At 34.9% G+C, this 17,796-nt stretch overlaps 1 protein-coding gene across 4 annotated transcripts in view; it reads right to left on the reverse strand.

The window, feature by feature from the left end:
- LOC128020828 (tetratricopeptide repeat protein 28) overlaps positions 1 to 17,796 on the reverse strand; it is a 230,979-nt gene that overhangs the window by 67,532 nt on the left and 145,651 nt on the right. For all 4 annotated transcript variants that reach the window (XM_052607572.1, XM_052607573.1, XM_052607576.1 and 1 more), the window contains 2 exons: positions 14,511 to 14,783; positions 11,388 to 11,518 (listed from right to left, as the gene is read on the reverse strand). In XM_052607572.1, the coding sequence (XP_052463532.1) occupies positions 11,388 to 11,518; positions 14,511 to 14,783 (404 nt within the window). The remainder of the gene's footprint in view (positions 1 to 11,387; positions 11,519 to 14,510; positions 14,784 to 17,796) is intronic.

Consider the following 17,796-nt stretch of genomic DNA (forward strand, 5'->3'; position numbering starts at 1 on the left):
ACAACATTGCATCTCACATTAGGTCTGATTTTAAGAGTTATCATTAAAAATAAGTTCTTTATTAGAGAAAAGTGTATTAATCATAATTTTAAAGTGAATTAAATTTAAAGTACATAGTCAACATTGCTCTTAATTTTATGCTTAGAAATACTAAATAGGCATTGCACTGGATTTTGTTTCAGCCATACAAACATTCCTATAATTGCACACACATTTATGGCTTCTAAACTGATATTTTTGGGAAAATGTTATTCCCTCTCATTGCACAGCTGGGAACCAGATAAAAATCCCTTTTTGTGAGATTCACAGTTCACCTTGAAGACACTTTCAGGCATTTCAGTACAGATCCGCACCTTTGAGGTATCTATGCCCTTTCAAACGTATTTGTTCCTCACAATTACCATCAGCGTGCCAAGTCGTTGTGTAATTAGATCGATGGGTTTGATTTGATTTTTCCATAAAAGGGAATGACTCAACACGAGATTTTCTCTCGTTTTTCCTCACCGCTCTGATATTTTCGGCCGCGGCGCTGCATTGTTTTGTCATGATGACAGTGATAAATGTAAAATGCAAGTCCTTTGTTTCTGGGAGGGTAGTTTTCGAAGGGACGGAGAGGGAATCAAAGCCAGGGAAACGCTGTGAAGTTTTCAAGGATGCATCGGTGCTGTTTTGTCAGATGCACACTGATCTAGAGATCGAATGACTCGACAATGATCACGTGCAACGCTCTCGGAAAAACTCGCAACATGACAGCGCAGAAAAAAGAAAAAAAAAACCCTGCTGGGCAAAAACGGCATTATTGGGAACAGACAGAGACAAAGATCCTGTAAAAGCTTCACCCCAGGGCTGCACGGCTGTCAAGCTCAAGTCTTGACCCAGTGGTAAAATGTCAGCATGCTCACGTAAATATTTACAGCGTAATGGGACATCGAGCAATCAACGAGACAACAGGAACCCCTCTGAGATAATAATTGCAGTCTCTTCTGAGGACGCCGGGTCATTCAGAAGACCGCAGGGTTTGTGGTAAACCGGCAATTTTGCAGCATTGCCAGACCTAAGTGAGGCTTATTCCGCCTGTCGCCACACCTGAGCGCCTTCAAAGGCTGACATCTAGCTCAGCACTGCGTTTATACAAGGTGTCCTCGAGTGGCTTCAGATCCTGTTCTGAGAGTACAGACACCGTGAACCGTGAATTCACAACCAGCTGAAGGAGGAGAAAAGAGAACCAGAAAGGGACAGTTTAAACAAGACAATCACAGATCCAGGTGACACACATTTGCTCTCAAAAGACATATTTGGAATGGAAGTTTTATAAACATCCTAAATTATATTTATTGCAATGTTTATCTGACATACTATTGTATTGTTTATGATAGTATGTCAGATCTCGTATGGCTAGGTGAACTGCATTATGGGATGCTGGATGATGTGTGACGTGCTGTACCCTGATTTAAGAGCAGAGAAAGAGAAGTGTCACATCTCCGTCGTCTCTTTTCGCCACCCAAATTGACGAAATGAGAGGATATGGATTACTCCAGGGCTGACGTGCGCCTTAGAAATCAGACATCCATACAAAGATGAGTAAACTGGATTAGTCTCCCTTCAGTCCCGTCTCCGGAGCCGTCGGTGAGCGCAGAAGTACCCCAGTCACCCGCGCCTCTTTTGGGAAATCAAACACTTGTCAGCCCAGCTGGCTGCGTGCGGAGGCTGCTGTGTTGTCTTTGGTTTTCTCGCGATCTCGTTTTCATCTGTTTACATGTGGGAATTGTGGGAGGCCCCGCTCAGGCCGTCTTGCCAGGAGGAATTGCTTCGTGCAAAAAATTGTCAACAAGATTTTTTGTTTTACGGCTGCCTGTCTGAGCACATTACTGAGGCCTGGCATCTGCGGTTCAATTCATTACACTCCGCTTAAACAATTTGTTCCTCTCCGGCATTTTAAGGAAATGTGATTAGGTCTGTTTCCTCGGCCTTTTCGACTGAGGTTGAGGTGATGTCACGGATTGGATATAGTTTTCTCTGGGCTTTTGGGTAAATGAGATGGATATGTAGATGAGGGAACGCTGATGGTGATGCCGTTTGTGTTAGCGTTAGCTTTAGGGTTACTATGCATACTACAGTACATACTTTGGGATTTTTAATAAATTCAAAAGTTTGAAGTCAGTAAGCAAGATTGCATTAATTTGATAGTAAAGGCATCAAATTAATGCAGGCTACAATCCAATGCCCTCGACTTTGAACTGTAGTGCAAAAAACACTTTTACACAAAATTTGGTTTTAAAATTACAATAAAAATATTTTAAACTGTAGTACCAGTAGTTAAGCAAGTTTTAAACATGTGTCGTTACATACAGCTATACATAGTATAATAAACTAGTAGACAATCCACAGTAATGGGATTAGTGTTCCTGTAGCTCAACTGGTAGAGCACTGCGCTAGCAAGCAAGCAAGCGCAAGGTTGGGGGTTCGATTCCCCGGGAACACATGATATGTAAAAATTGATAGCCTGAATGCACTGTAAGTCGCTTTGGATAAAAGCGTCTGCTAAATGCATAAATTTAATTTAATTTAATGGGTTCTCATTTTTACTAGTTGACCAGAAAATTAGCTGACTAGTCAGTGTTTACCGTGTAGCATCTGCTGTAAACCAAATTGACAGTATATTGTATGCAGTAAGCTAGTACAGGTTACGTAAAGAAAGTATGTTTTGTGCTCATTCAGATTCCCAGTGTAGTAGTATGAATATGTGGAATGGGGAACTGGATCTTGAAGGTCAGTTCTGAAATGAAAGGAGCGTGTAATCCACACAGAGAGATATACAGCCACAAAAGAAAGACAAAGTGGAAAAGAAAGCAGAGTCAGCGGCTGTGAGGAGTGGACGGCCAGCCGCTGTGTTCTCTGGCAGCGTGTCAGCAGGGTTTGCGTAAGAACATTCCCTCAGCCTGAAAAAATGCAAATCCTCCTTTGGGATGCGGCACCATTTTTACAACGCCAAGCTCCCAAAGAATGAATATCACAGTTGTGACCTTCTCTGCAGAAGTCTTGCTGCTCGACTAACAAGCCTTGCCTTAGCCAACTGAATATCACTGAACGGTTTGGGAGTGTCGACTGCATTTTGATGTGGCAGTGAATGTCCTAAATCATCATCCCATAGGAATCACTTCCAAAATCGCCATGTTTATACAGGGATAACGGCAGCTATGATTGGCGTCTTGTGGCTGTAAATCAGAACCATGGACGCTCAATGTTTAACCTGCTCGGGGTTATATATTACTGGCAAAATTAATAAAACTCAAACTGAAATAAAAATAATAAAACTAAACTTAAATATTAAAATAATAATAATAACAAAGGCACATAAAAGTACTAAAATGTGAACAAAAATTAAAATGAGAACTATAAAAAATAAAACACTAATAAAAAATATAATAAAATATAATTCAAAAATATATTTTATAATTTAAAAATATATATTTATAATTCTATAAATACTATATAAAAGAATAATAAATATAATAAATATAAATACTATAAATACTATATATACTAAAATAATATATTTTTTAAAAACAAACATGGATATGTCAAAATTTAAATTAGTAATACAACATAAGTTGAACAGGAAAAATGCTGGTTTCTCTTTCTAAAAATCTCTTGAATTGCAATAAATCATATTTGAACCTAGTGAACCTGTACCTAACATAACCAGAGTCATGTTTTCTTTTACCTTAGTTTAAATATTGATTGCATTTTCAATAGTTTCTCCCTGTTGTCCATGATCTGATCAGAACTCAATAGTTGAAACCCACTGATATAAGTGACTTAAAATCATGTCACCTCTAATGCAATGCCACTGATAACCAAAAAGAATGGGATAAACTCTAGATAGTATGTTGTAGAGAAATGCAATGCTCATGTGCAAATAGCAAGAAAAAGAAAAACAGAGCGAGAGAAAGAGACGAAGAGCACGCTCACAAGAAGACAAGTCAGCCATAAAGCCATTTGAATAGATTTATAACCTGATCGACTGATTAAAAACAGCTCTGAGACTTTAAAAGTTTCATGCAAGTCTGCATATATATATATATATATAAATATATATATATAGTGCCAAAAATGATATAATCTGTTTGGAATGGAAGAATTGGAATATCAGTTTTTTTTACTCTTTGACCAAGATGTGCAATTCACTTTCCTAACAATATTTGACTTATTTCGACTCATCTCAGCAGTGACACACACACACACACACACTGAGACTCAAACCCACCCAGAGATCAGCTCTATTGATCTCTGACATTAACATGTGAGCGGAGCGGCCCTCTGGAGAGAAACTCTCATATAATCCTCTCCTCTCCTCCTGAGGAACAATCACACCTCACACACCTCAGGGTGTAAAAAAGCTACACATTTTGCCTGACTAACCGGTAATTCTGTACCTAATGTAGCTTTAATCAACCCAAGAGTGACTCCAGACCTGCAGGGGCGCAGTAGAGTCATCAAATAACAACACTGCATGTAACAACAAACCAAAACCAAGAAGTAATGCAATGACATCCGAGCGTCGAGGCTAAAGGTTATTGTGAGTGCAGAAGAACTACGAATGTGACATTGCTTTTATACAACAGTTCGATAAACAAGAAGTAACTTATATTAACTTGCTGGTTAGTTTGTGTTTTTACTCAGCCAAATGAAAATAGTTTTAAAGAAGCAGCAGAATTAACTGTTGTGTATCTCTGAGCTAAAAACAGAAGGTGGATTTTCGTTCCTGAATGAATCAGTGTTTATGAATTAATCAACTGAGTGAATGATTCAATGACTCACTTAACTTGAATAAATCAGCGAATTTGAATGAATCGGTTGAATGAACGACTCAGTAATTCACTCATGAAGACACTCAGTTGAATAAATCAGCATTTTATAACAATTCTGGATTAGTGAACAATTCAATAACTCATTCAAAGAGACTCAAGGTTCCTGAATGAATCTGTGTGTTTGAACGAACTGACTGACTGAATGAATGGTTCACTGACTCACTCATTTGCCATCTTCTGGCTTAAATAGGTAATGTGCATAAATAATGCATTATATGGAGGTAAGAGGAAGGTTTTTATGCAAACCCCTATATTTCTTATATTTGAGCATTGTGAAAAGTGAGCTTAATCTGTCTGGTACAACATTTTGTCCTCTTTATAGACTTCAAAAAAATTCACACAAACTACATTTTGGGAAATGATTGCATTGCATTATCTCTAGAATGCAAAACTTGTCCCACATGGCTGACTTTGGGATTGGAGCATAGATGTATCTTCTTCAACTCTTTTCTGTCATGATGGTTAGATTTGCATAACTGCGTGCGCACATGTCTGGATTGATCACCTATAACTGACTCTATTAGTCGTCTGACAGCATGAACCAAACTTTGATGTCTGTAACATGTATATATTCCTATTTATAATACTTACCACTAGTTATTTAATATATTAACAATTATATCAACCGTGGAATACACTTCTTTGATCATAAAGTCACTTTTATAAACTAGAGAAATGCAGTATTGTTTCTTTGTGGAGTGTCTGCATTGACCCTGACTGAGTCCGAACAGTGTGAAGAAGGGAGAAATGGGTTTAAGGCTGAAGAATGGTGATGGAGGGCAGGTCTCCATCAGTTCAGGAGCGGCTTGACCTACAGAGAGCTTGCTACAGGAGTATCTTTCCACAACACGACTACACACATGACTACACAACTTCGCTCTCTCTCTCTCTCTCTCTGCCTTCATTAAAATGGAGTCCCTAAAGCTCCCATTCATCTTTCTGACAGGCGTACCATCGATCGACCTCAGTGCAGGATGCAATTCCAGGCCTTTAAATGACTCTGTGCTTGGTCACTCCAGTCGGACGGCGCTCGCGCTGCCGTGTAGAGGAGGGTCAGTTACTCAAACGACTCGTCCACACACCACGGCTCATTACGGCCGACCACACCACGGCTCACGGCTCTGTGGAAGAAAGCCTCCTGCTTTGATTTGATGTGCTTGTATGGAGCGTGTCAATGAGAGGCCATCGACGCTGACACAAAGGAATCGATTGGATATTTCTCCAGTGTATTTAATCCATTCTAGGTCTATACAGTCTAATAAAGTCTGTTAGTTTGCACTTAAAATGAACATTTTGTTTTGCCTATATATTTATATTCAAACCATAACATAACATAACATATATTTTCAGTTAAAAATTTTAGTCATTTTGTCCTCTTGTATGTGTATGTATTTACTGTGTATATTTACTGTATATATATATATATAGAGAGAGAGAGAGAGAGAGAGAGAGTAAATAATAAATATGAAAAATATAAAAAAAAAACTAAAAATAACAAATATACAAAAAATACTTGTATTACTCTGCAATTTATCCATCTGTAATGAGAAAGGAGGTTCTTTGGAGGCTGAAGGCTCTTTAAAACACAACAAACAGTCAATATCAGCAACACTATTCATCTCTCTGACACCGGTGCATTTGTTCCTCGGTGAGAACATAATTTTAACTGCTGCAGAACTGCATGCACACATACAGTATATACAGCATATGCATGCAAATTAAGAGTGTATGCACATAAATGCACATAGATGGCTGGTTTGGCTGGTACACACACACACACACACACACACAGAGAGAGAGAGAACAGGGCCCATGAGAGCATCCCTGAGCCGAGTTTTCCTTCATAACCTGAGAAATCCTGCCCGAGGCGAATATACAGCATCACAGCTACTAATGACCTTTAAAACACACGCGCGTCTCTGAGTAAACAGACTTTAACAAGTCTATATTGTGCGATAAAATCTAAATGGCAGGTGCTTCAGGCAAAGGTTGTGACAGGAAGAGGAAATAGGATGGAGCAATTTCCCGTTCCCTCTTCATCTTCCGGGAATCTTCTTCTTAATCTCTCAATAACGCTCAAAAGTCATCATTGCACTCGATATCTGATCCGGATCACAATTCAGCAGCAACAGACACAATAAAAGCTCAATATCCTCCACACACACACACACACGTGTCATCAGCGAGAGCGTCTGCTATTTATCCCTACCTGTGAGGAAGATGGAAATCCTCAAACGGTCCCAAATGGAGCATGTCCTCTCTGCATTGGCTTTAATTAAGCGGCTGACAGTGACTGCGGCTCACAATTACAGACAGTGCAGCTCGGTGTTCTCCACGCACAAAGAAGCACAGGACCCGTCGCATAATGAATGCATTTTAACAAGATGAAACCAAACCAATTACAACTGCTGTCATATTCTGAAGTGCTCTGCTTAATGAATATAAGAACAATATGTTACCTAAAAGAGATTAAACATCCAGCCCGTGCTACGCTCGCTTGAACTGCTAGAGAGTAACAACTGCAGAGTGTTTCAAACATCATGAAAGGAGACAGAATGTGTGTGTGGAAGAGAAAGAGAGAAATAACGATTCAAACTAAGGAGGAGGATGGAGAAAATGTGAAAAAAGACATCAGTTTTGTTTGGAACAGAACACATGCATACTGTGCAGTTTATGCACAATACTGCCTGATATTTGTTCATAAATGTATACTTTTTATTCAGCAAGAATGCATTAAATTGATCAAAAGTGACAGTTAAGGCTTTTATAAAGTTACTAAACATTTCGATTTTAAATAATGCAGTTTAACTTTTAACTCCTCAAAAAAATCCTGGAAAAATGTCGCACTATGTTTAATCTGATAATAATCAGAATATTGGAATTATTTCTGAAAATCATGCGACACTGAAGACTGGAGGAATGATGCTGAAAATACAGGTTTGATCACAGAAATAAATTACATTTTACAATATATTCACATAGAAAACATTTATTTTAAATTGTAATAATATTTCACAATAATATAGTTTTTAATGCATTTTTGATCAAATAAATGCAGCCTGGGATGAAAAAAACATCCAAACTTAGCCCAGAACTTTGAACAGTAGTGTATAGAGTATATAATTAAAAAGTAGAACAAATACTGAATTCTGTAGTATGCTACAATACTGTCACATAACTTCATGACATTGTTATATCAGAAATAAAATTATATATTTATTCTCCATTTTGCGACCCAATTTCATATAAAATAAATGTCCTTTTGTCAGTATAATCAAATTACATAAAGGAGATTTAAAAAGGAAAGAAATCTAGTTAATTCTTCACAATAGAAATTGAAGGTGAAGTTGAGCGCATTGCATTGTGGGATACAGTTTCCAAGCAGTGTGCTTTGATACAGTATAAATACAATTATTCAATACATTTTTGTGCTGTATATTACTTTCTTTCAAAAACAATATGTAGTATTCCATTCCCAAAATCAATTTCTCCTCTTTTTCTGTGTGTGTCTGAGAAGAAAAAGAGCTGGCTTTGAATGATATTCTTTCTGTGCACTTTTATATTTACCTTAAATCTTGACAGAGATGAATCACTGAGTAGGACATGAGTTCTGTCATTCATCATAACGTCTTACCAGCTGCTCTCTGAATCTATTGTATTAATGTGCGACACCTGTTTGTGCATTCACAATAAATCCAGTGCTGATTTCATACGCAACAAGTCTAGGATGAAATATTATTACAATTTAAAACAGCTGTTTTCTATATTAATATATTTTACAATTGCATTTATTTCTGTTATGTTTTTTTTTTATGTTTTTTCCCACCGAGGCAGCTTTATTTGATCAAAATAATTAATATAAATATTCTTAAAATTCAAAATAACTGTTTTCTATGTCAATATATGTTCAAATGTAATTTATTCCTGCGATGCAAAGCTGTATTTCCAGCATCATTCCTCCAGTCTTCAGTGTCACATGATCTTCAGGAATCATTCTAATATGCAGATTTGCTGCTCAAGAAACATTTCTGATTGTTATCAATGTTGAAAACAGCTGTGCTGCTTCATTAGTCCACTGTTAAGACTACTGCAAACCTAAACATTCACGAGAGCGAGAGAGAAGAGGAGAGCAGAGGAGGAGCGAGTCTCAAGGTGCTAAGCAGAACCATTTCCTGAGGCAAGGCGAGAAAAAAATGATATGTAATAACATGAGCTCATTGGTTTGGATTCCAGGGTAATGGAGCGAACACTTGGGGAATGTTTCGCTAGTAGTCTCTCACATACACTGAAAAACCTTCGTTTTCAGCAGCTCTATCCATTCCTAATGCTTTACTGATACAGACTGTATATGCCTCTGTCTATATTATCCACTGAACTGAAGTTTTTCACTGACACAGAGACACTTTACGTGCTAATGAATAGAAGCTGTAGCACAAACGCTCCACACCAAACGTCCTTCAACATCTTCCTTTCAAAAAACATCTCAGGCCTTGATATAGAGTGTTAATGTGAGAAACAAGATAGTAATATCACTGTTCAAATGTATAAATGTGACGAGTGCAGAAAGAACTGAAGTGAGGTACACTCCAAACCAAATCACAAACATTTTTGCCAAAAGAATACATTTTAAAGTAGTTTTTTTTAAGTTTTTGTCTATTTTTTGTATATATTGTATATATATATATAAATGTGTGTGTGTGTGTGTGTGTGTGTGTGTGTGTGTGTGTGTATGTATGTAAATATAAGTATGAATATACAATTTATAGTTATTTTTGTTAATATTGCATTGATTATACATACATACACACATATAAATAACATATTATATATAATTTAATGTATAGAAATTAAAATAAAATTATACATATAAATAAACTTTACTTTTATAATTATTTTTTATAATGTAATGTATCGTTATTAATTGTAATAAAATATACATTTAAAAATAGTTAATATATATATAACTATCTAAATAAAAAGCATGTAAATACTAACTTTATCATTTAAAAATATTATTAATAATTTAATATGAAAATTTTTTAATCATTCGTTAGTGTAGATAGATAGATAGATAGATAGATGATTATTTATTTTTGTGACTAATGTAAATGATAAATGTATTATTATAATAATAATAACATATTAATAATAATCTGTAATATTCTAGCCTACTTTTCACAATCAAATTCCAATGGATGAAAGCAAGTCCTACATTAATTTGCACTAAATATTACAAAGTCACACAACGCTCGTCGCTGAACGTATTGCAAACACCATTTCTGCTTTTAATGGCTCCAGACTCGCGGTCAGCTCCACGACTGCAGGGAGTAATGAAGAGAGGAGGAAGAGGAACAGATGTGAGGATGCAGTGCGACTATTTCTGTGCACAGAGCAAACACACACACACACACAAAAGAAGAGTCTACCATTCTCCTCATCCACTCCATTTCATACAGCGATATGAATCAGATGGTGATGAGAAGAGCCGGCGGTTCAGGCATTAGCTGATAAGACCTCACCAAACCTGACAAGAATATCACTGGCTCATATTTCATTTTAAGATAAAAAGAAGAAATTATGTATGGCATAAATGAAATTGAAGTCTATTTTTAGAACCATTAACATTTTTTGCATTTGTTTCATCTTAATTGAGCTGATTTTAATTACAATTTGCTATACTGTAATTTAAAAATTATATATATATATATATATATATATATATATATATATATACATACATACATATATACACATTTTAAATTACATAATAGCAAATATATATATATATATGTATATATGTATATATATATATATATATATATATATATATATATATATATATATATATATATATATATATATATATATATATATGTATATATATATATATATATATATGTATATATATATATATATATATGTATATATATATATATATATATATAGCAAATATATATATATTTTTATTTTTTTATTTTTTTTTATTATTATTTTTTTTTTTTTTTTTTTTTACATTTTCATATATTATTCTTCATATTAAATTATTTATTTTTAATTATGACATTTTAAAACTTAAAAAACAGACATTGCATTGGGGGAAATGTGCTAAAAATGTCAAAATGAAATTAAAAGTAACCAGTTAAATTAAATGTAACAATGCATGCATGTATAAAAAAATGCACAACTGTTCTAAAAAAAATTAATTGCCTTTTCACAAAACATTTGACTACATTTAAATATTATTAAATTTTTTCTTTAGATTTTTAGAAGCATAACCCAGACACATTTTTATGAGGTTAAGCCAGGGGTGTTTGCTCAACAGTACAATAGACAGAACAGAGACGCCGAGCGTCCACAAATGTGACAGAGAGCAGTGAGTCTGGACTGCAGCTCTGACTCAAACATTTGTCACGTCACAAGACAGGTCCTGCGCCTCTGATAAAGCAATCCTGCACACTTTATTTCTGTTTGAGGCAACACACACACACATGTGTGGGTCGGTTAGTTGGCGATTACCTCTCTGTCCTTGAGTTTCATGGCCAGGACGAGCTGGTGTCTGTGGTTGCTCAGTGCCTCGCGGTAATTCCCCTTGGAGAAGAAGGCTGACCCCAGGTTCCCGTGAGCGCGGCATTCACCCGTCTGGTCACCTGAAGGAAACCAGATCTGGGTTAGAAGGTTTGGAAACACACACCAACATGACAAAACTGAATCTGAAGAAAATGTGTTCACAGCCTTCAGGAATTGCAGGAACATCCTGTTAAGACCATCTTGCGATGGTTTCTAACTGCTCAAACTTGTTTTGGTCCATTAGTAGGTTCAGTCTGCTTTACCAACTGGTGGAGGTCAACCTAAACTGCCAGATCATCTCGGACCAAGTGCTAGTGCACTGTAAAAATTGTTAGAAATTGTTAAAAGTATTAAATCAAATAAATATCATTAGAGAACATTTCACAAGATTAATGAATTTACTACCAATTTATGCATAAAAAATATTTTCAAAATAGATTTTTTTTTCTTCTTCAGTTTATGACGTGTTTTTTTATTCTTTAATATTATTGCAAATTTGTGCTTAATTGACAAAAATAAATAAATAAATTCATTTAAAAGAAAAACAAATAAATTAAGCAAAAATGAATGGAATCAATTAATCAATACATCTTTAATTCAGTATTAAAACTTTTATTTTAATTTATTTATTTATTAATTATATAAATATTATACACTGAACAAAATTATGAACGCAACACTTTGGTTTTTGCCCCCATTTTTCATGAGCTTAACTTAAAGATCTAAGACTTTTTCTATGTAGACAAAAGGCCTATTTCTCTCAAATATTGTTCACAAATGTGTCTAAATCTGTGTTCGTGAGCACTTCTCCTTTGCCGAGATAATCCATCCACCTCACAGGTGTGAAATATCAAGATGCTGATTAGACAGTGTGATTATTACACAGGGGTGCATTAGGATGGCCACATACATACATATATATATATATAATCTTTTCATCTATTTTTTTATAAAACTGACAAAATCTGTTATAACTTGTCTTTCAATACTTTCAATACTTACAACTTTTTAATTTTTTTTAAATCATTTTTATTGTTTTTGTGAAATGTGAAAAAAAAGAATTCTGTTGATAAATTGGACAAAATTTGATTCAGACTAAATCTGGCACAACTAGCCCAACTTTATTTGCATACTGTACATACAGTAAACTCACGGGTGATATATTCCATGTGCAACCAATCTCAACTTCTTGTATTGACACATCATGTATATTGTTGTCCAACCCTAATCTGCTGAATGCAACTTTAATGCATGAAGATATTAAGATATTATCAAGATTAATATCATGATTTCCTGTAAAGCTGCTTTGAAACAATGTGCATTGTGAAGAGTTCTATATAAATCAATGTGACTTGACTCATCAGTGGTTTGAGGTGAATGTACAAGTTTGCACAGCGATGACATCATGGCAGCCATGCTTCAAAGTCACAGCACATGCAACATCTGCAGCTGTTCTTATCAGACCTTCATCCTGTGTGTGAGTGCAATCAGCCGCTCTGACAAGAGCCCAAAGAGCCGAACCGAGCCGAGCGAGTCATCAGCTGTGTACTAATGTGTTAAAAGTGCGAGCTGAACCTCAAACACAAACATTCACAGTTCAGGTGCATGTGAGACAGCGAGGAGACAGACAGGTGAGAAACAGTCAGCTCTACAATGCTTTCATCCCTTAGAGTCGAGCTGTACACCTCTGACATTCAGGAGCCACGAGGAGAATTCTTATGATCTCAGCATTAGATGTATGTCTATTTACACTGCGCCGAAAACACAAAAACTAGTCGAGTGGCATTTTAGGCAAAAGTCGCAGCGGCTTTTCATTAAAAAAAGTCCCATGAAGCCTAATTACTGCGAGACCTTATCAGCGTGTGCTCGGTTGGGTCAAAATAATTAACTTTGTGAGAAGCACAAGGTCACCTGGACGTCCATCACTGGATGTTCTCGGGTACAAACCACAGAACTACATTGATTTCTCAAGAACAGCACGTGAATATGCAATATAAGTCCAATTAAGCAGGTTTTAACAGAACAGTTCACCACAAAATCATCTTTTACTCATTGTACAACCGCTATGACCTTCTTTTGTGGAACACGAAGGAGAAATTGTAACATTTGTGAAGCAAACGAGAGACAGATCTTAAAGGGACAGTAGCAATAACAGCTTGTTTAATCCTGAAGGTGGTAGTCAGTGTTATTATTGTTAACTAAAACTAAAGATTATTAAAAATCATTAAATGAAATGAAAATGACATACAATATCACTTTTTAAAATTCATATTGTTTTATAAGTTTTAACATTTTAACAGTATTTAGATTACTAAAATATGTCAAAATATACAGTATACTATTTAAATTGTTAACAGATGTTAATTGAAATAGATGAAACACATTATAATAATTTTTTTCAGTTTATATAGTTATATATATAAACTACTAGAAATCTATATATATATATATACACACACACACACGATACAATATACATATGAACATTTTATTTATTACAAATAAAAGTTTAAATTATATATATTTATTTTAGGTAAATTATAAACGGTTTTCATTTCAGATTGAATTTGGCATAACTTCCCAAATAATTTTTTTTTTTTTTTTTTTTTTACAGTTTTTTTTGGTTTTTTTTTTTACAGTTTTTGTTTGTTTGTTTGTTTGTTTTGTTAAAAAAAATGCAACTATATTTTCACCCAGCTCCTTATATTAAGCTGCATATATAAGTATGTCCAACTTTATTGCATACATACAGAATTACTTGCATCATGGCATAACATAATCAGTATTAATATTGATAAAATATAAATAGTAGATTAAACTTATATTTAAAAATACTTAAACACAAATTGGAAATGGAAGTGTTAAAAAATTACTAAAACTAAATAATAAAAATATTTTATAGAAAATAATAATTATAATAATAGAAATAACAAACAGGATGACTAAAAATGAAAATGAAAATGAAAATATTAAAATTAAAGCTAATTCAAACTATGGCATATGGTCAATAAAAACCTACAGTCTGTTGCTGAAGTTCACAGATGTCTTCACAGACTGGAAAGAGACGCTCACCTAAAGTTTTGGCCACCTCCAGGTCTTGCTGCATGTAGGCGGTGCTCTTCTCCGTGTTGCCCAATGACCAGTAAGCGCTGCTGAGGGCTGAGAAAACAGAGCCGCGCAGCTTGAGGCTGCAGGTGCCGATCTTCAGCGCCGCCTCCAGGACCACCACAGACGCGCCGTGATGAGAGGCGGTCAGCAGCTCCTGACCAATCACAGACACCACCACAAACGGACTCTTGTCCAGCTTCATCTTCTGCAGCTGCTGGTAGGTCGGCTCCAGGGATTCTGCAGTGATGTAATGAGAGACAGAGTTAGAAAGCATGTGACAAAAAAACCTCCTCGGATTTAACACAGTATTTAAACATTGAAACACACGCTTAATGCAAATTTGACATTTATTAACTATCCAATACACAAAACTTAGATATAAAAAAAACTAAACTTTGTTGTTAGATATAACAAGAAATTACATGAAATCTCATAAAATTACAGTTTTTGTTGGTTGAGAGAGTTTTTCAAGACAAAAATAGCCAGTTTTTCTCTATGTTTAGCAAAATCTGATATAATTAAACCATTCTTTGTTGGTAAATTGGACAGACTTAGACCGTTTCTGAGCAAACTGGAGAAAAAATGAGCTGTTTCTGGCTTAACATGATAATATTAAACAGTTCTTTGTTTTTAACTCTGACAAAATTATACATTTTCTGAGTAAATCTGACTATATCAAACAGGTGTTGGTAAATTCTCACCAATTTTTTTATGTTTTGTTTTTGTTTTTTTTGCCATTTATGACAATACTGAACAGCTTTATGATGGTAAATTGGGCATAATTATGCAGTGCCTCAACAAACTGAACAAAATCTGGGCTGTTTTTGGCCAAATCTGACCAAGTTAAACAGTTGTTGTTGGTAAATCACACAAAAGTAGACAGATTCTGACAAAATCTGCCATAACAAGTGTTTTTTTTGTGTGTCTAAATTTGACAATATATACAGTTTTTGTTGTTAGATTTGAGACTAAATAGAAACGAAACTAATTTAGCCAGTTTTAGATATTAAAACACTACATTTTTACTAAAACAAAAATAATTAGACAAATTTCAATGCTAAATCTGACATAAATGGGTCCATTTTTTCATTTTCTCACCTCATTTCACTAGATTCAGCAAGAGCTCATTCAGTTGTCATATGTTGACTGAACTTGTATTCAATTCATGAAATTTACACATCACAAAAATGTGATTCAGCAGGTTAAACACGAGCTTGTTTATACTGTACTAACACAGAACAAATGAGTGTAAAAATAACACGGCGTGTTCAGTGGATTATGTGGATTCAGTGATTATTCATCGCCGGAAACTCAATACAGACCTTCTTGTGGAAGTTACTCTGTGAAATATTCACCTTAGAAATGCTTATTGGTAAAAGAAGCCCATGTGTAACTATGTGGTAAGATTTAGCGTGCCAGGGTACGGTTAGCATGCCATATGTGTAGAGGTGACCTCCGGCAGAGGAAGGAGACACGGTTAAAGAGAGAAACGCACACACTGTCATAAATCACGACGGGCCACAGTCGAGTGTCACCCGCTGCCTCGCGGGACCCACAAAGATCTGTTTTTATCTGCCCTTCTCTGGGTTTTCTGTGCAGTGTATTTCTTACTGTCCTTCTGGGTGTGTTTGATAGCTAATTCAGCATGTTTCATCACGGCTGCACACATGTGTACTGTCTCAAGAGCTTTCATATCATACCCCAAATTTGATCACAGCTGGAACACTGTGTTGACCAATCAGCAACTATCAGTGTTAGAAAATAACTTCTATATTGCTGTATCGTTGTTTATGATTTATTAGAAGAATGCTTTTTGGTACTCCTTTTAAACAGTTTTTGTTGGTAAATCAGACAAAACAATACATTTTCTGAGCAAATCGGACAAAAATTTCCTTTTGGTACACCTAACCATCTTAAACGGTTATTTTTATTTATTTTTTTTTGTATGGCAAATCGAAAAAAATTTGACAGTTTCTCACCAAATTGGACAAAACTGGGCTGTTTTTTGGCTAAACATCAAGATAAAACAGTTTTTGCTGGTTTGCTTTTTGAGGAAACGGGCCAAAACTGGGCAGTTTTTTGCTAAATCTTACAGAATAAAACTTTTTTATTTTTGACAGTTTCTCAATTTCAGACAAAAATGAACTCTTTTTGGCTAAATCTGGCATGATTAAACAGTTTTTATTAGTAAATCAGACAAAAGTAGTAATTTTTCTGAGAAAACTGTGTGAAACTTTTTTTTTTGTTTGTTTTTTTTTTGCTAATTCTTACCCCCAAATCTGATCTTAAATGTTTTTTGTTTTTTTTTAATATAGCAAATCAGACAAAATTAGACAGTTTCTCACCAAATTGGACAGAAAATGGGCTGTTTTTGGCTAAACATCAACATTAAACAGTTTTTCTTGGTAAATCAGACCAAAAACTGAATTTTTTGTTTTGCTAAATCAGACTTTTTTTATGAATTGGACAAAAAATGTAAGTTTCTCAATATCAGACAAAACAGTTTTTTTAACTGACAATTTAATGGGTTTTGTTGGTAAATCAGACAGAATCTTGTGAAAACTAGATGAAATTGTTGCGTTTTTTGCTAAGTCTGACAATATTACAGTTTTTTTATGATGAATTGGACAAAATTAGACAATGTCACCGAATTAAACAGGTTTTAATTGGTAAATCTGACAAAAGTAGACATTTTCTGGAGGCAAACATCTGGCCTGATTTAGACTAAATCTGACAAGATTATAAATCAGAAAAAATTAGAAATTTTCTGACCAGCTCGGCTCAAAACTGATTTTTTATTTAAAAATCTGTTAAAAAAAAAAAAAAAAAAAAAAAAAAAAAAAAAAAGTTTTTGTAGGTAAATCAGACAAATTGAGTCATTTTTTTTTTTTTTTTGTAATGTCTAAAATCATGACCCCCCCCCCCCCCAGCATTATTTAATGAAAAGCTAGTTCAAAAGAACAGCTTTTATTTGAAATAGAAATCTATTGTAAATTAAGAAATAATTATTAGCTATACAATTTTTCTTTCAATAGACAATCTATCCAAATTCAGCATGAAAGAAACTCCACACTGTAAAAAGACACTGAGTGATTTCCGACAGGTTATATTCCCTCTTCTCATGTAGCCGACAGGCGTGAACGTCCTCAGCCGCGGGCGGGTGACCAACACTCCTCTGGATTCGTGCTAATGCATTCATATCCCGTAACTGCATTCAGCCTGGCACTTTTACAAGTTGCATAAATCGGAA

Source organism: Carassius gibelio, chromosome A10 (genome assembly GCF_023724105.1).
Source record: "Carassius gibelio isolate Cgi1373 ecotype wild population from Czech Republic chromosome A10, carGib1.2-hapl.c, whole genome shotgun sequence".
Taxonomy (NCBI): Eukaryota; Metazoa; Chordata; class Actinopteri; order Cypriniformes; family Cyprinidae; genus Carassius; species Carassius gibelio.